Source organism: Cryptomeria japonica, chromosome 8 (assembly GCF_030272615.1).
Source record: "Cryptomeria japonica chromosome 8, Sugi_1.0, whole genome shotgun sequence".
NCBI classification, from domain to species: Eukaryota; Viridiplantae; Streptophyta; class Pinopsida; order Cupressales; family Cupressaceae; genus Cryptomeria; species Cryptomeria japonica.
The window spans coordinates 445,999,068-446,024,928 of record NC_081412.1 but is presented as its reverse complement, the minus strand read 5'-3'; the positions used below and the strand labels follow the sequence as shown (position 1 = coordinate 446,024,928).

Sequence of the window (25,861 nt, the reverse complement as noted above, 5' to 3'; positions counted from 1 at the left end):
GTGTAAAGATAATATCAGGTTTTCATTTATTCAAAGCCTCCCTAACTTCATATTTGTGATGGGGAAGTTTTATCTTCCTAACATTCCAAGAGTAGACTTTAAAGTTCATGATTAAGTAGAAGTAGCAAGGTCCTCCCCTTGTGGCAAGGCATCAAACCTATTAGCCGGTATGATTTCTTTTCCAGATGAATTATGCTCTTTCCTAGAAGGAATTGGAGACATAGACCTTTGTATCACAATTGTAGAAGAAGAAATTTATCTCATAGATGGATAAGGGGATCTTTTCCTCATAGAAGGAGAATGAGAGACAATCTCACTATTTTTCATATTATTATGAAGTAGTAAAGTGTGATGGATTTGCAAAATTGTCTGTCCATTATGGGAATCAAAGGGCCTTGAGGGCTCTTTTATTTTCCTAACCATTCTCCAACCATTTACCATCATAATATCTTTATATGGTGTAGGCTTGTCGCTAGTTTTATCATTTTTTCCTCTGCAAGGCTTTTGTTTTGTTGGTTCAACTATCGCATTGTTGAAGGAAATTTTTTAGGCTGAGATCATATGATCATTTGTTTGTTATTAGGTGTAGTAACTATTTGCATATAGCTATATTTGCTCTTCCTGACAGGGCAATCTTTGATTAAGTGGTGTTCTTGATGATAAAAAAGCATGCATTGGGTTTATTTAAATATACTATTGGTTGGAAGAATTCAAACCTTGGACCTACCAATTTAATGTTTTTAGGAAGTTTATTGTTTAGATCCATTTCAACACAAACTCTCGGGTGAACTCTGAGACTAGAACACTTTTCAGTATTATCTTTGCACCATAGAACTCTTCCAAGTTGAGAGGTGATTTCCTTTAAAAATGGTCTAAATGTAAGGTTTAAGAAGGTCAATTCTACCCACATAGGGTATTTGGATTTAAAAGGTCCCTCGGGATGAAAATCTAGAGACCATGCCTGCAAATAACAGACTTGGCCACATATGACCTAGTTACCATACTACAACATTGTTTGAGCGTGTTTTGCAAGTTTAAATTACAAGATACATACCCTTTTCCGAGGCCCCTCAAGATTTCAATTTCACATTCTCTATTTTCCCAATCATTGTTTGCTTATTTGAAAATATCAGACTCAGATGGTATGCCTCTAAAAAAACAAAATCATAGACCTATATTGATATTCAACAATAGTATCAAACACACCATCAAGAAATAAAAATTATAGGGTTTTACCTTCATCCCTATTAAAGGAAGCCAACATTCCAGTATCATCATCTTTTTGTTCTTTATTGATTGCTTCAATAGGGCTGGTAATCTTTTCACTAGTTACCATATCTTTAGTTGTCATAGTCGCTCTTTCCTGATATGCCATATTCTCCTTCAGATAATCTCGTCTCAAGGGATCCTTTCTTTTTGACAAAATTGCCTCCTACTCTTTTTCCTCCAACTCCTCGCCTGATCTTCTTGCTTCCTCTTTAAGTTGCGTGTTAGTGTTTGCAAGAGTCAAAATTTATCGCCTCATAACATAGGTAGGAAACACCAAATTCTTCCTTCACTCTTGTTTCTTAGGCACTTACGTGGCTCTGAAGACTATTGTCATGCCAAAGAAAGCACAATGGTATACAACCGTTGTGTTCTTCCTTCACTTGCTCTTGCTAGGGTTTGTAGTCGTTGTCTTCTTGTCTCTCTGCTCGATTTGGTAAGTTGGATGGTTTTTTAAATTGTCTGAAGAGTATTTTTTTAATGTTAATAAATTATGTATGTAATTTTAGTACTTTTTTATTATTATTTTGAAGTAAATTTATTTTATAAAAAAATTAAATTATATATAAAAATTCAATTTAAATGAATTAGCAAGTTTTTAGTAGAAATGTACGTGAACTTAGTACTTATTATTATTAGTTTTCATTAATATTTTAGATTTTTATGATCAATTATAAAATGTGCTTTAAAATATGGATGTACACAAAAAAATGTTCATATTTGCTATTAAATTTTTTTTCGTTTACTATAATAGTTTGTAGAAATATCAATGTCTTTAATCAATTTAATTTGATTAAGAAAAAACATTGTATTGATATTAGTCCATTTCTACATAGAAACATTTGGTGTGAGGGGAACAAAACCACTTTGCGATATTCTATAAACATGGATATCCATTTGAATTTCAATTGAACCAAACAAGACCTTTCTTTCAATTCAACACCTTGCATCAAACAAAGCAATTGGAGTAGTTGAGCCCCTCCATGCTACAGATGTTTTTGTAAATCTTATTGTTTCCGATTAATATATAATAATTATGGTTTTTTTTTTGGTTCACCCCATAGCGTAGTGGTAGAGCTGCGAGCCTCCCGTAGGGGAGGTCATGAGTTCGAAGCTCGGGGCTTGGCCCCTCTCTGCTCCTGCCAACCCTCACCCTGTTGACCGCCCCCGCCGGCCCCCGCTGGTCCGTTGACTTGGCCATTCATTGTTGATCGCCATCGCCGACCCCCGTCGGTCTGTTGACTTGGGCAAAGAGGTTATTCGCTGTTGGTGCACGCCGAGGAGTGTGGGAATGATAAATTTGGAGCGTGTTCTTGGTCCCCCCAATGCTGGTTGGTTGATTACTCTCCGTTCGTTGGTTAGGAAATTGACAGCTGTGTAGGTGCTCTCAAGCTGTGTAGGTGCTTCAAACAGGATGCCTTGACCATCGATTCGGAGATGAGGTCCTCCTTGTGATCTCATTGGTTCATAGCTCCAGTCAAAAGCACTTGATCATTAAAATAAATAAATAAATAAATAAAAATAAAAATAAAATTATGGTTATTTATTCTTCAATATAGAAACATTTTCCTTGTGACTTCTAAACACATTTTATCTTTTAATTTGAACAATGAAGTTAAAGTCTAGAGAATATTGGTTAATATCTAATATTATATTATATTATATTAACAATATACTTAAAAAAGTAATGTTTTATATACAATATAATATAATTTTAACAATAAAATAGATTTATAAATTTAAAATTTTAAATATTTCATATATTTATTATGATCTTTTAATCATAAATGAATAGTTTATTTCAAATCATAAAAACATATAATACATATACCAAATATTATATATTTATAGCATATAAAAATAATATATAATAATAAACACTATAATATAATTAATTATAATAAAATAAATTTATATTTAAACAATAAATAGATATAATATTTTTTATCTCACATATTTACCAATTCTCTTACCTTGCATTAAAATATGGATAACATTTAAAAAAAAAATGATTCCATATTATTCATTGATTAGAACTAATTCAACATTCTTATTAATATTTGTATACATAGATTGTAGTTAAATGTGGTAAACAATCAATAACCTATACTTTACCTCAAATGACATAAAGTAGTGGAGAGATAGTGACCCAAAGATGAAGAGTAAAAAGAGTAATGGAATATAAAAGAATGTGTGTACTATGTCATTCATGTGGATATAGGACAACTATTTACACCTATCCTTTTCTATCCATATCTCTCCACCACTCTCTCTCTATCTCTCTCCATCTATATCACTCCCTCCCTTCCTGTCTATCTATTCAACTATCTCTCCCTCTCGCTCCTCCCCTTCCATCTCCCTCTCTCATACCAAATACTTTTTAGTTTTCTACTCTAAACTAACCTATCTCTCCCTATAGCTCCTCTCCTTCCATCTCTCTCTCACCAAATACCTTTTTGTTTTCTACTCTAAACTAACCACACTATTGAATACAAATCAAAATCTCTTGTTATTACAATATTTGAAAACAAATACTGACCATTACCATTAATTAATAATATTTACATTCCTTTATAATTTTTCAATTTAAAAAATACAAAAGTCCTAGGTAGTGCCCACGATAAAGTGCAAATAGTAATATTACCTAAGAACAATAAATAGAATATTTGAGCGGTTGACAAGCGACGCAGTGCCTGGTCTGGGCAAAATGAAATCGGGAAAGTTCTTGTTCGACAGATTTATTATGGCTGGAAAATATTCAGCAAATCAGGGCCCACATTCAATCTAAACTGTCACAATATTTAGGATCTGAAAAAACCTGTCCGATAACGGAAGATCGAATTAATAAACGAAAGCGAACAGCATTTCCGGTAAGCAATCAAATTTTAATCTGATTACGATGAGCACATCCAACATTTCGAATCCTGAAAGCCGGTTGATTTAATCTCTTTTTAGGGGCAAATGACGGCGATTCGATTCTCACTTATTGAAGTACCAAATCTAATTCGCACGAAAACTCTAATTGCAATTTGGTCTCACTTTTATTGTACTAAAACCTTGAACCAGCTCGGGTTTCCGATTCTGCATTGCACGCGTCAAAACACGGAGCTGAAAAGAAGCAGAAGCGGCTGCCCGCCGTATCACTCAAATCAACACAAGACTCTTCGCCGACAGTTCGTAAAAGCTAAGCAGTCTTAATCTTTATTCCACCTTTGCCTATTTAAGGCGGGATTTGGTTGCCATTACAGTGTCTGTAAAGAAGCTCTGAGAGAAACTAATCTTTATTCCACCTTTGCCTATTTAAGGTAGCATTTGGTCGCAATTTTAGTGTCTGCAAATAAGCTCTGAGAGACATGAATCTTTATTCCACCTTTGCCTATTTAAGACAGCATTTGGTCGGCATTTTAGTGTCTGTAAATAAGCTCTGAGAGACATTAATCTTTATTCCACCTTTGCCTATTTAATGCAGCATTTGCTAGCGATTTTAGTGTCTGTGAATAAGCTCTGAGAGACATTAATCTTTATTCCACCTTTGGCTATTTAAGGTAGAGTTTGGTCGCCATTTTAGTGTCGGTAAATAAGCTCTGTGAGACAACAGAACAGAGCTGAGCTGAGCTTAAAAGGCATAAGATATGATGCGCCAGGTTTTCAGATCGGTCTGTTGCAGAACTTACCAGCCTGGCAATGGTGTGAGGCGGAGAAGTTCGACGAACAGAGTCAGCTGTCCAAATATTGTTCATAAACGCGGCAACGATATTCTTCACGATCCATGGTTTAACAAGGTGCTCTGTTATTTTGTCGCTCCAAAACCCTAATCTTTTCAGTTCTTCTGTTTAGATTTGATTTTGTTTTGCTTTCATACATACTGTAGATTGCTGAACTCTTTGAAAATGTCAAGTAAAGGTTAATCTGTGATTTTAGTCTGAGTTTGTTGACTGATTTTTATATTTGATGTTTTAAACACGTATTAATTCTCATGACGTTTATTATGGAATACATATGCATGCGCTATATTGGGGAATATGTCCATATGCCAGACCGGTATAATTGTCAAAATAAATTCCATACGTTTTGCGTAGTGGGACACTGATGGGTGGAGAATGAAGGGAACTTTAATAATGTTTTAGGATAAAGCAGATGATACTCTCCATATTTCTTTTTATAAAATTAGATTTAAAAGTTTGTTATTTTCTAACATTTTTTTCAAAATAAAATAGTCATTGAGTCATTTTATGTAAATTATGAGGATTTGACTACATCTTTTTACTCAAATCTATTGATTCTTATTTCATGAATTGTGATTCACAATTCATGTCTAAGAGTATGAATTGTGATTGGTAAATGGACTAGCAAGCTAATTATACTTGATCTTGGTAGAAAGATACATATCAATACAATAATTAATCTTGAAAGAACAGAGGATATTATTCTAAATGAGAAAAAGGAAATAACGCCCTTAACATTTATATGGAGTGTGCATTCTAATTTTTTTACTTTACATGAAATTATGATACGATAAGTTGTTGAGTCACTTTGGTTCAATGTTGTGAATATTAGGTTTATGATTAATAGGTTTATATTTTTTAAAAGATTAATAGGTATTAAAAAAGTTTGGAAGGCAATTCTTAAATACCTAAAATAATAAGGTGAGTTGAAAGTGTAAATAATTTTGTAGTTTTAAAATGGTTTTAATAAAGTAGTCAGCTATGTTTTTAAAGTGACCTTAAATAGAAGGTAATGTTGTATGATATATATATTTTATCATTCTAAATTATAAAAGTCAATTTGAAGATCACATTTTTAAGGTGATAAATTTCAAGATAAATATATTTGAAAAATTTGTATCATATTTTATATATTTAGAGGATTTTTTCAATGTTTTTTTATTGAAGACATGGGTTTGAACAAAATGTTAAGCTATTTATAGAGAATATAGAGTGTGGTATCTAAAATGGTATTGGAGAAAAAGATAAGTAAACAAATACACATGTAGATGAAAATATTAAGTCAATAAGTAAATGAAACATTAGCATGCAAGAGTGTGGAAATACCAACAAGGAAATAAACATGTATGTGGGAAAAAAGTCAAGGCAAACATGTGGACAAAGCATCTCATGCCAAAGAAACAACGCTATGTTAGAAAAAATAATCTCACTTGTGATCGTGAACAAAAAAAACATATATAGGAGTAGAAATAAAATAGAAAATGAAAATGTTGATAACCCACATATCGTCCAATTCACATCATCTTAGATGTAAGTCTAAAGGTGGAGAATGCCTAAAGAAGATCAGGTAGATACAAGAAACTCATATGACATATTAAAGATGCAACCAAAGAAATGTAACTCACTCAATGTATGCGATGGAATTATGAAAAATTAGATTTGAAATATGTTCACATCTCTTAGGATAATTTTTCCATGTGTTGATAAATTTATTATTTTCACATTTTGAGTTTAGTGGAATGAAACAACATAGTATGGAATGCTCAACTTACAAAGATACTTAGATTGAATTCATATATTCTTTGAAAAGGAGAGATAAGTAAAAACGACAAACATTTTTTTGTATCAAGATTTATAACAAAAGATCCAAGCCTAAAAAAAGAACTGGATATCACATATATAATTGGGGCAACATTCTTGGGAGGGTATATACGCAAAACAATGTTACTACTATTGCACAACTAGATGCAAATAAGTAAGTGGATGGAAAATGCCAATGGGTATGTGTTCCAATTGACATGGTTGAGTAAAATAAAACACTTTATTTTAGATTACAAAGCTTACAATATATATTAAATCAAATGTGACAAGTTCATATGTGAAAATCCATTCAGGAAAAAGAAACATTATTAGATTGCTTTGTTTTTTGATTTAATTATACAAAGTTTATTTTCATCAACATTTCGGATCACACTTAGTGATCCATCATCAGGATGAGAATTGTAGGAGAATGAAGGATCATTGAGTGTGATTCAAAATGTTGATACAAATAAATTTTACATAATTAAATCCAAAAACAAAGCAATCTAATCATTATGAAATGTGGAAATCTAATCTCTCTAAGACACATTATCTCAACGAATTTAGTTACCCATTATGATCACCACCAAAAGGTTTAAATATACCATAGACAACGAAAATCCTTATAGTTCAATTGAAAACTAGCTCACACCATCTTCAATGTGAACAAGGTGTGTAGAAAAGACCTAAATAAGAATGAAAAGAAATAATTAATATCTTTTCTAAGAGAGGGGGAAGTTGAATAAACAATCTTTGACCTGGTAAAAATAAACATAAATTTATCATTAAAATAAATAATAAAAAAAATACAATAAAATTAAAATTAACTAAATCATTTATTCTTTAAACTATTTTATAGCTCAGAAGCATTGAAAACGTTTCTATCCTATTTTATTCTTTAATCCCCAAAACCAGCCTGGATTAGCAGTATAGGTTGTATATTGGTACCCCTAGATTTGCTCTCCACATCCCGCCCTCCCCCGTAAAATCTGAATTCATTGGTAACGAACGAGTCCACCTTTTCATGCCGTCAAACTTTTCTGGTCGTCGTTTTGTCACCAACAAATCATATTTGCCTTTTGAGATCAAACGCTTTTAGACGTGGCGTATCGTCCCTCCCTTTATTATAAACTATTTAATCCCCTCCCAAATTATGCTCTTCACAGGTCATTTTCATTCACTAAAAGGCAAGTGCCGTCATAAAATCTAGATCTCAAAGTCTTCCTTTTTCTGCTTCCTATGATTAAGTGCACCAGGTGGCACCGTCGTGAAGTGGGAAATCGAGGAAGTGGCTGCCACTGACAGCGTGCCACGCCAACAGATTATTCCAATTGGAAATGGGGAGGGGCCCTTGTTGGGCGGGGGTACGGTTAACGGGACCGTTTCTCTGTCTGTTGACACGGGTAATCAAAATGATTAGAAGTTAATTATTCTTGTTTGAGTGAGTTTGGTGGAACAGAATCCTCCAGGACCTGCGTAAGAGAAAGAGATAAATAACCGTTTGCCTGCCTGTGGGTGTGGGAGCGTTGTAGCGGATCACAGCAAAAAACACAGCAGTGGGGAGTTTATTGGAAAATAGAATAGAATGTGGAAGATTCTCAGAGTCGGGTGTCATCGGGTGAGGCAGAGTGAGCATAAGAATGGGGCATGGCGAAGAGGGTTATCCAACAAAGTCACTCGCCCCAGCATTGTCCACAAACGTGGCAGCGACATTCTCCACGATCCCTGGTTCAACAAGGTACTGCATTTTTCTTTCCTTTAGGTGCTGGATTAGGGCATTTATGTCAGTTCTTTTTCTTCCCAGAATGGTTTTCTCTTTTCTGAGATCTTGATTAAAACACAACCATATATTGCGGAGAGAGCATTACTTATGTTGTTATATTTAAAGATACTTTGCAGATTTTGGAAATTTTAGGACAATATCACTTTGTTCAGATGTTCCAAAGTTTCTGATTTGGATTCTGATCCAAAACCAATTAAACAAACCAGCCATAGAAGACAGATCAACCATCCTTAACCTTGGCTCCTTTTTTTTGGTCCTCAAAAGTCTATCATGGGGACCACAAAGTGTGGGACCTATAGGGCATTTAAGGATTTTGATAAATAATCACAATACTAGGGGCCCCACAAGGTGTGTAACAGGGACAATTTTTTTCCACTAACCTGATGGCTAAGATCTATCCCATTCCTTGGTCTCACAAGCCTAACAAGGGATCCTCGATCCTGAAGCTCTACCTCTCTTCTTGGTTTGCCACTGTACAAATTATTGAGAATTGATAATAATTACGTGGCAAGGGGCCCATAGGGTGTACAGAAGGTTACTTTCTCGTTAATTTAAAAGAATTTGAACTGCAGATTCTGTTGGAGGCTGCTGTCTTCAGAGCTTTGTTCTATTTTTCAAAGTAAAAAGTTGTTATGGGTTTATGTTTTTTAGAGATAAATTTGTATGTATACATGTGTGATTACACATGAAGAAGTTGAGTGTAATTATGTGAGAGTATAACAAAATCTATTGAACAACTGATATATACTATTGAACAACTGAGATATAAAAATAATAAAAATAAGATATAATTAATATATATTTCAAAATAATTATTAACTTTGTATAGAATGTGACAGCATAAAGTAAGAGGACCTCTCTTTATTTCCATGGATGAACTTAACCAACTACATTAAACTTTTTGACATATATGATATTAGAGAATTATGATTTTAATAAAAAAATTGTATGCTATTCAAAAAGTGAAAGATTAAATAAACATCTTAAAATGGGAAAGATATGTATTATATAATTATTATTGCTAAAGATTATGTGTACTCATCAAATAAAATCTTAATTGATATTATTTTAATGTAATTTATAATTATGACTCTGTGATATGAGTTAGACTTGTTTTTGATTTATAAATAAAAGAAAAAATTAGTTATAACCTTTATGTATTCAATTTTATGCGTACTTCTCAAAATTATTTTTTCAAATTTATATGTTTTTAACACAGGAATTCTACCAAATTTTTGCTCAGTTTTTTATTTTTGTTTGGGTCTGCCAATTTGGAGTTTTTCCACTATGCTATGCAGTATGTACTGTTATATAAATGCATTCTACGTAATCTATATTATATTATATGTTTCTTGTATCTGAATGTCCTGTAATCAGGTCGATTGATTTTACCAATGTTTTGGTTCTAACTTCAAGACCTCTCTTCACCGATGCATTGGATCATTGTGGTTATTTCTGCATTAATTAATTTGAAGTTTTTATATTAGCTTCATCTTTTTGCGAAACGTTTTACTCAAATTTGTTTTTGCGAGAAGGTGAAGAATATACGTCTTTAGGTAATTCCTTTCGTTAACTATGATTTTAAATTATTGGTGTTAAGTTGACATTATCTTGAATTTCTTCATAAATCATTTGGTTGGCGCACCAAATGTTTTTGAGCTTGTGAGGCACAAGGCTCTAATGCTAGCTCACGTTTGTTGGATACCCATTTACATTGCTTATTGCTAGTTTGCGTAGAAAATTGAGAGGCCAGCAATCATAGCGATTTATCATTTAACCTGGTTGATTTAGGGTAAACTTGTTTGGGCTCTGCGTTGGGCAATTTATAGAATAATAGAAGCCATCCCTTAATATGTGAATGGCTATTACATTGACAAAGTTTATTTTTGGGCCAGATGCCAAATCACTCACTTGTATAAGAACATATTTTCAACAGGAACATAGCCCTTTGACAGATCAAAGAGAGTGAACTTTTCTTTTGAAAGGCTCTATTATATTCGATTGCAATGAGTATTGAACCACTTCATCAATATATATACTTCTAGACATATTGCCCCAATATTGAATTTTTTCTTAAACGCTATGGCATTGAGTGAATGTAGTGAGGTCTGTTTTAGCTATATAAGATTTCTGCCTACTGCTAGTATGGTTATAGTAATTCATTTTGTAGCACTTTAATCTTCACTTGCAAGAGGTATGACAGAGATGCAATTGTGATTAAGATTCACAATTTGCCTTAATAACAAAAATAAATTATTATAATTATAAATATAAATGTATGTTCGAAGGGCATGAATTTCAGTTGGTCATTGTATGTATGAATTTATAGAGTTAAGCCTTAAGGTATATATATATAATATATATATGGTGCTGGTGTGGAATTGCTTCTGCAAATAATATATTATATTCTATGATATTTATCCAATGAATAATATATTATTCCATTACAACTTCTAAATTATATTCCATAACATTTTTTCAGTGAATAATATATTATTCCATTATAACTTCTAACGATTCATTTGAAAACATTATATCCTAATCAAAGAAATGGGACTCTGACTACTCGACAAGGCCGAGTCAGACCCGGACTTGGGACTCGGAGTCAGACCCGGACTCGGGACTCGGAGTCAGACCCGACTGGACTCGGGACTCGGAGTCAGACCCGACTGGACTCGGGAAAGTGAAAAACTCAAGAAATCTACAGATTTTTAAAGATTTAAAACTTGTTTCATGCACCCTTTATTGAATATACCTTAAAGACACAATAACATCATCAAACTCGGCTAATTTGATTACATACACAAGTATACATCAATGATTGCAACTTCTAAATTATATTCCATAACATTTTTTCAGTGAATAATATATAAATGGGAGTCAGACTCAACAAGGCCGACTCAGACCCGGACTCGGGACTCAGAGTCAGACCCGGTTGGACTCGGGAAAGTGAAAAACTCAAGAAATCTAGAGATTTTTAAAGATTTAAAACTTGTTTCATGCACCCTTTATTGAATACACCTTTAAGACATAATAACATCATCAAACTCGGCTCATTTGATTACATACACAAGTATACATCAATGCTCAATCACATAAGCATAAACGTAAATTGTAGCTGAAGGAAAAAACAAACATAGATATATAAATATTGTCAAATGTATACAATATTACAAAACTCATGGAATAAAAAATCCATGTCTTTATATGATCATCATCAAATGTTCCATACAAATACCAAAGGTAAATACAACTACAAGCCTATGGCTTAGAGGAGCATGCACCCTTTGGCCTCGGCCCCCTGCGAAGGCATCTAAGGTAGGTCCTGGATGATTCGGCAGCCATAGCCGCTCCCCGTGACACCATGCCATGCTCACCAACATTAGGAACATCTGTGTCGCTATCTGCTTCTGAATCTTCTGTCTCTGCTCGTGCTCTCTGCTCCTCCTCTGCCATTGCTACAACCTCAAAACTATGCGATCTATACTCGGATCTCTGCCGCTGTTTTGCCGCTCCCATAGAATTGTAGGGGTAAATTAATCTAACCCGACTATAGTAGGGGCCCACCCAACAACATAGAATAGTAGGGGCATTCTGCACAGCCGCTAAAGTGCGAAGCAGTTGAGTGTTCATCCGGCCCTTACCTCTGCATCGAACTCTGCAGGGGGATATAGGCGATCAGAATAGACTAGTTGTCCCACCCTCTGCAGATGAGCCACCCTCGCTATCTTTCTCCCGCTGCTATAGCCGCTGATGGTGAGCTAGCCCTTCAAAACTATCGAATTCATTGGTTGGTTTCTGGGAAGGAGAAGCAGTAGTAGGAGGTGAAAGCCCCTACGGGCGGCTTTAACCCCACCCCTATATTACATACTACACATGCCCACAACTAAGAGTGCGGATAAGAGAAGGATGGACGAAGGAAGGTTCAATCAGCAGGTATAACTTTTGCCCGGAGCATCTTTCTTGCAAGGATAATTAAATTGTTGATCGGAGGGGAGAAGGATTGATCCAGGGATGGAACAAGGATAGAGGGAAGCACCCCTGCTACTCAAACCTGTAGCAACAACTCATCTCATCACTAACCCATAGTACATTTGAAACCTGTAGCAACAACTCATCGGGGAAGGATGGCCCCTATCAATTCTATGGAGGATGGAGGGAAGGAGGGAAGCAAGGAAAGGCAGATATGCGCAGCTACTCCCTTCTCTTTTCACTCTTGCCCTAGCAATACTCTTCCCTACCCAACCTAAACTACCCCACTCGTGTTACTCCCTTCTCTTTGAACTGATCTTGCCTGCCTAAACAATACTCTTCCCTACCCAACCTTACCTACCCTTACCACCTACCTTACCTAACCTTACCACCTACACTTGCACTTGCACCTACACTTGCACCTACCAGAAGGTGGAAAGTGCCGTGCCGTTGCCCCTACAATAATATGAAGGGGGGGCGGGTAGGGGTGATTCTATACTACACATGCCTCCCTCGCCAACAATAGAAGGCTTGACTGGGCCACCCTGCTGATGAACCCAACCTACGCCTATAGTTCCCACCCATGTTACATATAGAATCGAGAAGAGGAATCATCGCTACCCCTTTAAATAGTAGGGCCATAGAATTGAAGAGGCAGTTTGGTGCTGATCAGCAGCATGCAGCAGCACTTTTCATGCTGATCAGCAGCACTTTGGTATGTAGTACTATGAGTGAAAACTTAGAATGAATAAGTTGGGAGGGCACCCCACTATAACGCACTGCACTATAACGCCCCCCACTAGAATTCTGCACGGGGATAGTTGGGGGTGGGCATGTGTAGTGTATACTATGACCTAGTACCAAAGGGGATGTGATATCCCTACAATTCTATAGATCAGAGACGAGTAGTATTTTGCCTGGGGGGATCGCCCAGTAGGTGGCTATGGCACTACTCAAACTTGGACTTTCTAACAACTCCTATTCGATCCACTGCTACGGCACTGTAAGAACCCAACTTGGCTCTCCTCTGCTGATTGTTTCTTTTGAATGCAGTAGATTTGAATTTGTTTTGGTTTTTGAATGTTTATGGATTTTTTTTGTGTTTTTTTGGTAATAATGAGCAATGATACAATACTGAAATAAACTCCTATGCTTAAAATAATACTGAAACAATAATATTACTACTGGAATTAATTTACGAGACTATCAAGGGAATGTTTGTTCTGTTTTATGGCCAATATGCCTGAAAAACAAATTCATTACAATGTAAGATAAAAACCTGATTTTTGCTGTCCCAGTAGATGAAAAATCTGCAAACTTCAAATTTTAATTTTTAAATTTTTTACTGTTCACGCGGTACTATAGCAGCCCGTACGGCGACACTGTTCACGCGGCATTGCAGCAGTCCGTACGGTGGTACTGTAGCAATCCGTACCGTACTTGTTAATCACAAAAATTTCTTCTATAAATCTGCAATAATTTCTCATGAATTTATTCTTCAATTCTGCGCAATTAGATGCAAATAAGACCTCTGAATGAAGTCTTCCCGAAACCAAATATCACTGAATATTTCATCAGCTCAGATGGTGAACATTGAAGCAACTACGTCCTCCAATGGTGGCTGAAAACCCTAGTCTCCAGAGCAAAACTCTTTCAATTTCACAAATGCCAAAATAAAAAATAGCAATCCTCCCCTTCTTTCCAAACTCAACGCTATATATCCTTTTTGCAAATCGTACCCAAATCCTCTTAATTACAATTTTGCTTGTAGTTTCATTTAATTTCACTTTGGGTGTCAAAACGATTTTAATCATTAAATGGGCATTTAATTTTAATATTTCAATAGTCTGGCTCAGATAATTTAATTAAAAACATGGCCCGTCTAATGATGAGTTGACCCTCAAGTTAAGTGATTATAATATAAAGTCACTTTATAACTTTATTATTAAATCACTTAATAATAAATGCTAAGTTATTCAAACTTGTCTAACTCCATGAATATTTTGAATTTAGCTATGCCGTCTGAAACTGGAGCTCACCAGTTGACCACCCATCTGACCGTGATGTCTGCTAAAAATAGCAGGGGTCCATCTCCAACTGCTAAAAATAGCCTGGCCAAGCCAAACTCAAAGCAAAACTCATCATAAACAAACTCTGGCAACCTAGAAGTGTACTCTGCTCTGTCCCCGGAAGATCTCCACGCCAAGGTGACCCTCTATCCAATCCTACTAGCCTACGAGGGTTTTTGATAGGCTAATCACAAGCTAGAGTGATGTCTCTAGCTAGAAGGGGACATCACAGGCACCATTGTAGCGATGTTCCTGCCATCAAGCACCTTGCCATTCATATTATCGATGGCATCCCTCATTGGCTGCTTGGGAAAGCTGAAGGTCATAGAAGCCGAATCTGTGGGATAAACTAGACAATAGAAACGCTACAGCTCCTCACGACTGGGCTGCTCACACACCTCTTCACATGGATCTAAGATACTCACGCATGTCCTCCAATTCGTGGCCTTTGCCAGCATTCTGGATTGACCTCCCAACTAAGAGCAACAACCCATTCTATAGCATACTGTAATGGGAGGCCCTTTATAGGCTAGGTTATCAGAGGAGAATTTACCATCCCGCCCCCTTCATGATATATATATAGTAGGTGGCCATCATACGATCTATGAGAGTTCTCTATTGGTTTCCCTAGGTCCCCCAGCGAAAAAAGAGATGACAGGGAACATATGGATCTGTAACGGGCTGTGCTCCTGATACTGCGAGTTTAAGAACATGGTTTACTCGGTTCAATTGGAATAAGTAAGCACATTGAATGTGAAATGGGAGCTGCGTATGGATTAATTGATTCATCAACAGCCTCTGCCTTTGTATTTATTGTTGGTGTCTCTGCTTTTGATTCTTCAATGGGATCAATTCGGTCGACTACAGGCTATGGCTCTCCAACTGGCTTAGATGCCGGAACAAGCTCTCGATTCGCTCCTGTAGTTTTTGGTGGATCAACGAGCTTACTGGCTTCATAAACTGGCTCGACTGGATCAACCGAATCCACTGCTTTTCCACCCAAACCTATCTTGAACTGCTGTGCCCTTTTTCTGACCCGACTATGCCCCAACCTTCCTTCTAATGCCTGCTCACCTTTTTTCTGTAGGGGTGAGGACCATTCCATTCAAAGGTCTTGCGGAAGCTCTTCATCGGAGAATAGTCTTATAAGTAGGGGGTGGAGGGCCTCGATCGATACCCCCCAATTTAGAAGACAATAAGGACACATCCCAAAGGCTTAACAGTGAGTGCTTTTATTTGGCTGGCAGCTACTTTTCATCAATAAGGAGAGGAAGGTTAATCATTGTCCAACCCCAATAGAAGAGAGAGAAAGGGTCCATACCGTATCGCTGAAGTACCGGGAACCAGCGCAAAGAGAGGGTTGCTGAAGTACCGCCCTACTCAGTAGCGGGGATCACCTCCCTCTTTCCATAGGTGCCTCTATATCTACCGGGTCGATCCAATTAGTGTCATCATCACTAAAGATAGCTGCAGGATCTGTCTCAGTGGCCCACTCTGCATCAGGATCAACCTCATCTAGAATGATAGGAGAGATGTCAGCTAATGCATTCTTTCTCATTCTCAGGTGGAGGTTGTAGTGAACAAAGACGAGATCATTCATCTTCTCCATGGATAATCTATTGTGCCTCTTGGAGTGTATGTGCTCAAACATACTCCAATTGCGCTCACAACCAGATGTGCTGCATGGTTGGCTCAAGATGTGAATTACCAACTTCTGAAGATTTGGTGTCATTGGGCCAAAAAAGATCCACCAATTATCTGTGTTTGAAATGAGAAAAATAAATAAAATCAGTCTCACTCATAAACTCATTTAACAATATACAATAAAACTAAAATTACGCCTTACAATTTATTTTTACCTGGCATCATAGTTGCCCTACTTTCTTTGGCGATAGGATGAGAGAAGTTCTCCCCTTGTGCATTTGAGAACAACTGTAGCTCTCTAATAAGCTCTGTCTGAGTAGAACCAATAGGTACCATCTTCTTCATGATTGAGTATAGCCCATTAAGGACCTCCACATCAGCCTTGAAAGTAGGGCTAAAATGGAATGGCGGATTTAGATAATAGGCTGCTGCATGGAAGGGCCTATGAAGCTGATGATGCCATCTCCTATCAATGATCTCCCAAATGGGACCATACTTGCTCTCATCTCCTCCATAGACGGATTTGATGCCCTCCTTCACCCTATCCATGCCCTCATATATGTAGCCCATTGTGGGCTTTTCTCCATCTGCAACTCGCAACAGAACCACCAAGGGCTTAACAAATTGCAAAATTGAAAATATTGTGTAATTTAGAAAAATGAGCAAATAAGAGAATATGATGAATAAGTTATAAAACAAAAAGTTAAATTGTAGAATTTATAAAAAATTTACCTTCACTATCTCATCACAAGGGATCCAAAAGTCTTGCTCATAAACAATGCAGTCTGCCATATCTTTCCCTGTAGGGGTGGCAGCATAGGATGAGGAAGAACACTCTTCACCAACAATCATACGTCTCAAGGCTGACTTACAGCGAAGCAGGGACTGCAATGTGATGAAGTTTGTGGCAAATCTTATGATTCTTGGACGAGCTAATTCCTTCTGCTTTGTGTATTGTCTCATAAGAGCCAACACCCATGAATGATTATATACAAATTTGCACACATTTCTCACCCTTTCTACACATCTCTTGACCCATGGGAGTTTTCCAATGTCCTCCAACATGAGGTCAATGCAATGGGTGGCACATGGAGTCCAAACTATAGATGTGTGCCTCTCCATCAATAGTCTACCTACAACAACATAATTTGTTGCATTGTAATTAATGAAGTTACAAAATAGTAATTAATTTGCAAACAAAATTAGTTTGTAATCAAAAGTTTACCTGCAGCAACATAATTTGCTGCATTGTCGGTCACCACCTGTACCACGTTCTCCTCACCCACCTCATCAATCACCTCCTCTATCTGCTCACATAGGTAGGTGGCATTCTTGCAATGGGTGGAGGCATCAATGGACTTGATGAAAACGGTGCCCCCTGAAATAAAAAAATAAAGCAAGATCAATGATCATTCAATAAATCATTAAATGAAAAATAAAAAATTAATGACTAAATGAAACTAAAATTAATCTATCACCTGCGGAAGAAACAAGAAAATTAAGGAGAGTTCTATATCTCCTATCCGTCCAATCATCAGTCATGATTGTGCAACCTTTAGTGCTCCATATCTGGCGTTGTTCACCTAATTCCTTCTTCACATCATTTACCAATTGAGTCAAAATGGGTCCCCTCAAATCAGACTCAAAAGGGGCTTTGAACCCTTCCCTACATATGGTAAGGGCATCAACCATTTCTTGCCAATAAGGAGACCCGTCACAAATAAATTAAATGAGATAAGTTAAGTATGCACTATGTAGTATGTACGGGAAAAAATAAAACGAAGAACAAATAATAAAAATAAAAACAATCAAACATAAAACATTCACGTGGCTGTAAAGAATGGAACATTGCCGTAGACCCAAAACCTACCAACTGCCATTTTAGCGGCATCATGGACCTCCTTGTTCCAACCCATGCTCTCAAGCGACTGTAGGGACCCAGGAGTAGAGCAAGGCGCAAAGAAGGTTTGCAACCTAGATTTACGAATTCTAGGTCCAATGCTAACACTCCCACTACCATTGGCAGTGCTAGGAACATGAGTAGTGGCACCTGCAGAAGTAGAAGCACTAGCACCAGCAGTAGCATGGTGAGTGGGACGATATGGAGGCATGGAAGAGGGCCCTCCAACACAACCTAAAGCTGTCCCACTTCCAATGGCTGCGAGATCATCCTTTTGCTTCTTTTTGTTTTCAATTGCTTCAACCATTACATAGCACTCGCGTATGGCCTCAGTCGTTGCTTCAATGCATTGGTCGGCATCATGCCCACGCACACCAGCAATATGGTATTTCAATCTATATGTGCCTCCATGGAATATTGTTTTGAAAAAAAATCACTTTGTCTGCCCCTCTTTTTGCCCTGGAAAATCCTCATCAAATTTCCAGGTCGGGTCCTTTCTAATTGGGGGTCTAGAAGAAGACATTGTATGATAGTTTTGTGAAACTTGAGGCAAATAAGAAAGTGAAGGTTGCTGCAATAAGAGTCACAAGACATTATAAATACAAAAAAAATTAATACATTCATTCGTTGTTGTGAATTCATTCTCATTGTAATACATTCATTCTTTGTTGTGAATTCATTCTCATTGTACATTTTTTTCAAAAAATCTAAGGTAGGGTTTGTAAATTTAAAAAAAAAAAAAATGTAGGGTTTGATCAAAATTTCAAACCCTACTTTAAAAAAATAAAAATTTACAAACCCTACATACAACCCTACATAGTAACATACAAAAGATTTTAGAAAAAAATGTAAAACTTTCAAAAGAAATGAATAGAAAATGAAATTTTTGCATACAAGAAACAAAAAAAGCTCAAAAACTCAATCTTACCTCTTACAACAAGCTTGAAATGAGCTGCAAACTCTTCCTTTCCAACTCTTGATGCACCAAATTAAAGTATAATGCAGCCCCAATGTGATGAATGGATGAAATCTTGAGCTTCCTCCTTGCTGGTTTTTCTTCAATGAAACCTTGTTTTTCTTCACAACTCACTTTTCTCCTTATATTTTGCCAAATGAATGAAATGAAGTTCACTTTTAGGGGCATAGGATAATAAAGCAAAAAAAACAACAACTTAAGAAAACTTTTAAAAATTTGTTTTTTTGTTGCCTTTTTTCATTTCCAACGCAACCGAGTCTACACGACAGGACTCGCCGAGTTGGGCGAGTTTGCCCCTGGACTTGGACTCGGCCGAGTCCGAGTCTGAGTTTGCTGGACTCGTGGGGGGTGACTCGGACTCGGACTCGCCGAGTTTGGGTGATTTATGGCAATTTTCGTTTCTCTGATCCTAATTTAGTTGTAGATGGTTATATGCTAAGCCGTAATATCTATTTGGTGGAGCATTTTATGTTCCTGTTCTCAAGGCATTTTGTATGACTAGCATGTTGCTGAAACAAATATAATAATCAGAGGTGGAGACTAATGAGATTGCTAATTTAGGTTAGCATGTTGTCGGTGAAGGACTGAATTCCAGTCTATCTATTATATGTTTTTGCAAAATATAACTATGCCAAAGTGAATCGTTTTAATTTGTATTTCAGAAAGAAAATTATAAGGACTTTTGTTTTGAGTTGATTTATCTCCACTTTTTCCCTAAATTTATCATAGAATATTATCTAATGTTTATCCCCTCTTATTGATGGCAGGAGACTGCTTTTCCATTGACAGAAAGGGACAGGCTTGGACTTCGTGGTCTTCTTCCACCTCGTATCATTTCGTTTGAGCAGCAATGCCATCGCTTCAGTAAGCACTTCTGGGAAAGTCTATCTCTACTTCTCTATTACTTATTGTTCCTTTTTTGAAATATTTTTTACATTCATATCAACAAAAATTACAAAAGCAGGTGATAAGTACCTTGTGTAGTTTGATTCGGAGCAGTACCATGGAAAACAGATTCATTACTTCCCCTAATCCCATTCAAACACACAGAGGGGCTGTTACATATTTTAGTGAGGAAATATCCAACCCAACTCCGCCTTTGGCTGCTACAGCCAACCATTCGTATTCTACCCATTCCTACATCTTTCAAAACTGAACAAAATTGAAGAAACATAGTAAATACCTTTACGAGGGCATTTATCTTAGAGCACCATAGTGGCTTTATGCATGATATCTGTACTAGCTGAATGCAATTAACCTAAGATTGAATTGCACTTTGCTTAGGCTCTTTGAAAGCCAGTATAGCAGCAGCTCAGAGGCAGTTGTGGCTACTAAGCTGCAGACTGGACATCCAAACCAATGCTCCTTCCCTTATACACCATTTTCCTTCATTATATCAATATGGGGATTCAAGTTTTTGTTCTGTATTGATGCTTATCTACTATGTTTCTGTCTTTCTTATATATGTATTCTTAACAAAGATCAGTTTTATCTCAATTATCGTATGCCAGCCAAAAGCATGAAATAGTTATCATCGACATATATACATTCCTCTTAAACTAACTGTTGTGCAGAGGAGAAGGAATTTTTTTTTCATATAATGATTGTGCTCAATCCTGGAAATCTTAAAGAAGAGATGTAAAACTATGCTCGTTTGATTTTGGAACTTCAGTCATGCATCTTTATATAATTATACACGATAGAAGATAAAGAGATGCATGCAAGGAAAACTGTGTGGTCAACCTCACACTCAACTCCGCAAAGGGGGTTTAGAAGGAATCAAGACTAGGGTTTGTGTCGATTATGTTGGTTCTGTTGATTTGGAGGTTACTGCAGCTTAAGGACTCTTTTTTGTATTACTATTTGGCTCTCCGATGATGTTTGTTGAGAGCTTGGAATTGAGGATCAGGGATGCGAGAAGAAGGAATAGGCTAGATGTCTTTTTGATGAAGATGCTAGTCAACACAGTTCTAATTTGAGGCACAAGTTCAGTTTGCATGACACAAGTGATTGGCCTGGTTCTTAGACATTGATTCTGATCAGATATGGTCATAAAATGACCAGAAGGAGGAGGATGAAGATAGAGCAAGATGACCTCAGGAAAATCCACTAAAGAAAAGATTTTGAAATGATAGGGTAAGAAGGAAGGCAGGAAGAGTAGCACATGTTAATAGAGCAGCTCTAAAATTAAATAGAAGTACAAGAAAGTAAAGTTTGAGCAAAAAACAGCAAGGAATAAAACCAAAAGAATCTGTGAACAAAGCATATGTGCTATGATGAATGAAATGACTGGTAATAATGCTAATTGTGTATGCTAAATCTTTAAACAAGCAAGGAAATGGAAAAAACAAACAAATGTGTGATTAGACTAGGCCTGTGATTTTTTCAAACAACAAACAATCCTAGTAATAATTTTGAAATGACAAAGAAACATGCTAAAATCAATGGAATGCCCTAGACCAGTGGAAGACCTGCTTCCTAGTCCACAAATATCTTCCAAATTAGATGTACGCACTCTTAGATAGTACAAACTGCCTAAAGACACAATCATTGAAGTAGTAACATTGAAATGAGTGACAATATCGGAAGGTGGAAATAGAGCCTAACAAAAGATAAAGAACAAGAAAAAAATATCATCTATGTATTTCTTCTCATCATGAATATGAATATTTGACCTATCTGTATTAAGGTGATTATGTGAAACTAGGTGAGAATGTACATATGTATTATAATACATCTTTGTTGTGTTTATGTATGTATTCTTATTGGGAACATGGATCAATCCATATAATATGGCAAAAATTGGTGAAGCTAACTAGCAGTAAGCACTAAATAAGGGATTACAAGTGAAGGTGAAAGAAGGAACATGGAAGCTCGAAGTGGGAGGCAAAGTGGAAAATTAAAAAATAGAGAAATCCTTGATTCATGCCCTAAATCTGTTTTGAGCAACTGGAATTCAAATTGTGCCCTAAATCTGTTTGAAGGAACTGAAAAATATTTGCCTCTATTTGTACTGTATACAGGACGAGTTTTTACAGCAAGCAAAACCAAAATATTGTGCAAGATGAAGAATAATTATCATCAACCACTTGATAGGCAAACTTATTGGTAGCAAATGTAACGACTGATAAATTGAAATTCTGATCTTTGATTGCAAGCTATATTCTGTATAAGATGCAAAAATTGTTTGAAGTGACTTCTGCTATGAAGAAGCGATACCTGAACCTCTCAAATCATCAAAGGAAGCTGATGCAAGCTAAAATGTAATGGAAATCAATTAAATTACTGCTCAACTATTCTATAAATAATCCAAACAGAAGTAAAACAAAGAAAAGAAAGAAATTTGATCTGCCAGTTGGTGGTATGGCAAACCAAGATGTAAGTTTGCTGGATAAATTCACGGGCCAGCACTTTTACAAGACAATCATTCTGGAGTGTGTCAGAGTAACAATCACCTGTGGATGACAGGTGTGTATTTGTAAATATGATTCACTGTGAATTACAGAAGAGTTATGTAGGATGTATTAGTTCAAGGTCAAAGGCCTATTGTCAATACCATATTATGTTTTCTTAATGGATATTTTGAACTCATTAATGCAAAATATAATATTTGTGCTGCAAGTGATAATTTTTCTGTTTATCGTAGCAGATGCATCTTTATTTCCAATTAAGTTAAAGAGCTCTCAGGATCCTTCTTTCAGCAAATAATGTGCCCAAAATCGAAGAAGAAATTGAGAATTGAGTTAAGATAAAAATATGAGAACAGTTATTTCAATTTTCAATCACGTGTTGTTTAGAAACTAGGCATTTTCATTTGAAACAGACTATTATTCTCAATGATAAATGTTAAGGATAGAAGAAACTAAATATAGTGGAGAATGTCCTTCACAATTAATAGAAATGATTTAAAGACACAAAATTATATTCTTTAATTATTAAAGGCATACCCATTTTCAAAGGAAAGGGACTGCAACATTGGCATCAATTGCAAACTTCTCTGTGTTCATTCTCTTCATATGTGCATATTGAAGCATACTTGGGCTTTAAACCATTAACTTGTTGTGAATTGTCACGTTGGTTATTGCATTCAGAAACTATAGTAGATCAGTTAATCATAACCTAAACAGAAAATATATACACAAGACATAGAACTAATTAAACATGCTAACGTTATTCATAGAACAAAGCATATACAAGAAAAGTATTCTCCAGAAAATGGAACAATACCACCTCTGAGAATAACACAGAAGAGCTTTCCCACTATGTGCCCAAACATTTCATGAATAAGTCATCTTGAGAAGGCAAATAGATCTTGGACAATGGGCAACAACTAGCTCTTCTATGTGGCAGGACCAGTAGTCTTGACTCTTAATGAAACATTAAATATATCCTTACAAACACATTCATGTTAATCAGTACTTATTCCTTTATCGAGTGAAACAAACATAGCACCCCTTTGTTGTGCCAAGTACATTAAACAATGTGTATGGTATGCTGTATGCAAAATCATGTCTACAGCAACATAACATCGAGATAAAGTAAACTGAAGTAAATATTCTTTATATTTTGAAAATTTTACAATTACCAGTTAAATTTTTTATTTGCATCTTGAATGTAATGTTTGGTAGTATACCATGAGAAAAATAAAGAATTTATCTCATCACTTAATGGATTGTGCCATATGAAGATGGAATTTTTTTGCTTTCAGTTATTATGTTTTTTTCTTCGATATTAGCTATTTTTCCTTGTTCTTGAGAAGGCAAATATTTTCTGTTCAATTATATTTAATAATCATCATTTAAGATTCAAAAGAGTTGAAACTCAAATAAAATTTAACATCTATGGCATTGAACAATGAACATTGATGACTAAAAAATCAAAATTGACAATTGAGTGAAATAATGACAGACAAATACAATGGTACGATAATATCTGATTGTTATTTTGTCATTAGTCATGAAAATACATGTTTTAACGGTATGAAACATTCAATATGGGGTGTAGAGGGAAGCGGACACATCCTCCTGGAACACTGGATGTTAAGTGATGACAGTTAATATCTTGAAGGCTTTTTTCAGTTTCAACCCAGGATTTAAATTGGTAAAATTGTTTTGAACATAGAGTTATATCTCTAGAGACTACCAGCAATGGTATTAGGTCTATAAGTAATGTTAAGCACAAGAAGACATGGTCCCTTTGGGACTTCAAGGAAATAAGAATTGTGATATTTCTAAGATCTTTTTCATCAGGGGCATTTATTTTCAACAATGAATTCTTTTTAATATTGAGGTATGCTATTCTTTAAAGGAAATTTATTTTTAAATTTCAAATAATTAGTATCCCTTCTAAATAAATATCATAACAAGAATTGTTCTCTCCTTGTCGTTGAAGATAATTTGAATGATATCATGTCTTTTCAGTGAAGTTTGCAAATTTAGCATGTTTATTAGATATTTAAGGATTTGCAACCCCTTGGTAGTTTGCAAGCAAAATTAGAGAAATTTGTAGCGATTAGCATTGGCCTAGATTAAAAATGAAAAGATTAATTTGATTTACATTGCTCTTTTGAATATATTGCAAATTATTAGTTTATTGGACTAAAATTGTTTGAATTTGTTCCATGCATCGATTCAAACACCCTTTCGTTTATGTAATGAGCAAAATTTTATATTTTAAAATTTAAACTCAATAAACTTTTGAGGATGTGTATTTAATGCTTTAGAATTGTTAGATTGCAAAGGATTTTGTGACACGTGAACTATAGGCTTTTAGAGACTCCACAAGAAAGAGAACTATAAAAATATGGGTCAGTAGCCTACATTTAGTTACCTAGCTTGTTCCTTATGTTTTAGATACATTTCAGAAACTATAATACAGTCATCCACGGGCAACTAACATGTCTAGAACTGTTCTATGAGGGGATAAATTTGAATAATAAAGCTAAAGGTAAAGTTGGTTTTTAGTAATGCACTAATTTGGTGTATGAGATACTCCTTATCAAAGCTTACAAGGGGATTGCTTTTCCATGTAAGTTAAATTATTCAGTAATGGAACTCTTTGGGATTGAACTGTTTGATCAGGTTTGGGATAAATTGAACCAAAGATTAAAGGAGATACTAAAGCTAAATAAAAAATACCCTTGAAATGACATGAAATAATTTTAATGACGTCCACATGACCAAGCAATCTAAGGGATCAAGAGCTGTATCCATAATACATTATCGAGTTCCTTTTAATATCGGCTCGTTTGCTACAAATTTTGATCAAGAAACTGATCGTTTTGTGAAGCCTTGCTTCCTCAACTAACTCATTTATACTACCCACCTTCAAACTGTTTTCATACTAAATACATATATCCTCATATGCTGTGCAATCTATATGATGAAGTGCTGTTTAGTTTCAACCACCCCTGTGCTGCAGAAAATGCAAGTTTTTTCTCCCAATCTTCCTTGGGAACCGTCCATCTACCAGTCTCACACCTAAGATGATGTGAATCGGTTCTCAATTGTGCGACTAAAAGCTTAGCCTTTCCTTGAATTGCAGCCTCTAGATAGACTTTTTCATTATGTTCCCATGTGGGGTTGAACTCTTTGACATAATGTGTTTTTTTTGGCCAATATGTTTTGTTCATATGGCAGTCGTGATTTCTAACACACATTTCCTCATTCATGTTAGGACATTCTTGCAAATTAATCTCCCATTTGATCATCTACTTGCTGTTTTGTT

The 25,861-nt window shown here is 35.7% G+C and overlaps 2 protein-coding genes across 3 annotated transcripts in view; one reads left to right on the top strand and one right to left on the bottom strand.

Moving 5' to 3' along the window:
• The first annotated feature begins 4,527 nt into the window (after nt 1-4,527).
• The window catches only part of LOC131052476 (NAD-dependent malic enzyme 59 kDa isoform, mitochondrial), an 85,009-nt gene continuing 63,675 nt past the window's right edge, over nt 4,528-25,861 (top strand). Inside the window, exons 1-2 of one of the 2 annotated variants that reach the window (XM_057987130.2) lie at nt 4,528-5,048; nt 19,903-19,999. In XM_057987130.2, coding sequence (XP_057843113.1) covers nt 4,899-5,048; nt 19,903-19,999 — 247 coding nt within the window. In that variant the 5' untranslated portion in view covers nt 4,528-4,898. Of the gene's footprint in view, nt 5,049-7,757; nt 8,530-19,902; nt 20,000-25,861 lie in introns of those variants that run through there. The other variant, XM_057987129.2, reaches the window with a different exon arrangement.
• Nucleotides 17,117-18,059, bottom strand: LOC131052502 (uncharacterized). Its single transcript, XM_057987131.2, has 2 exons — nt 17,738-18,059; nt 17,117-17,637 (listed from the first exon to the last, which is right to left on the bottom strand). Exons 1-2 carry the CDS (start codon nt 17,949-17,951, stop codon nt 17,462-17,464), a joined length of 390 nt encoding a protein of 129 aa, XP_057843114.1. The 5' UTR covers nt 17,952-18,059; the 3' UTR covers nt 17,117-17,461.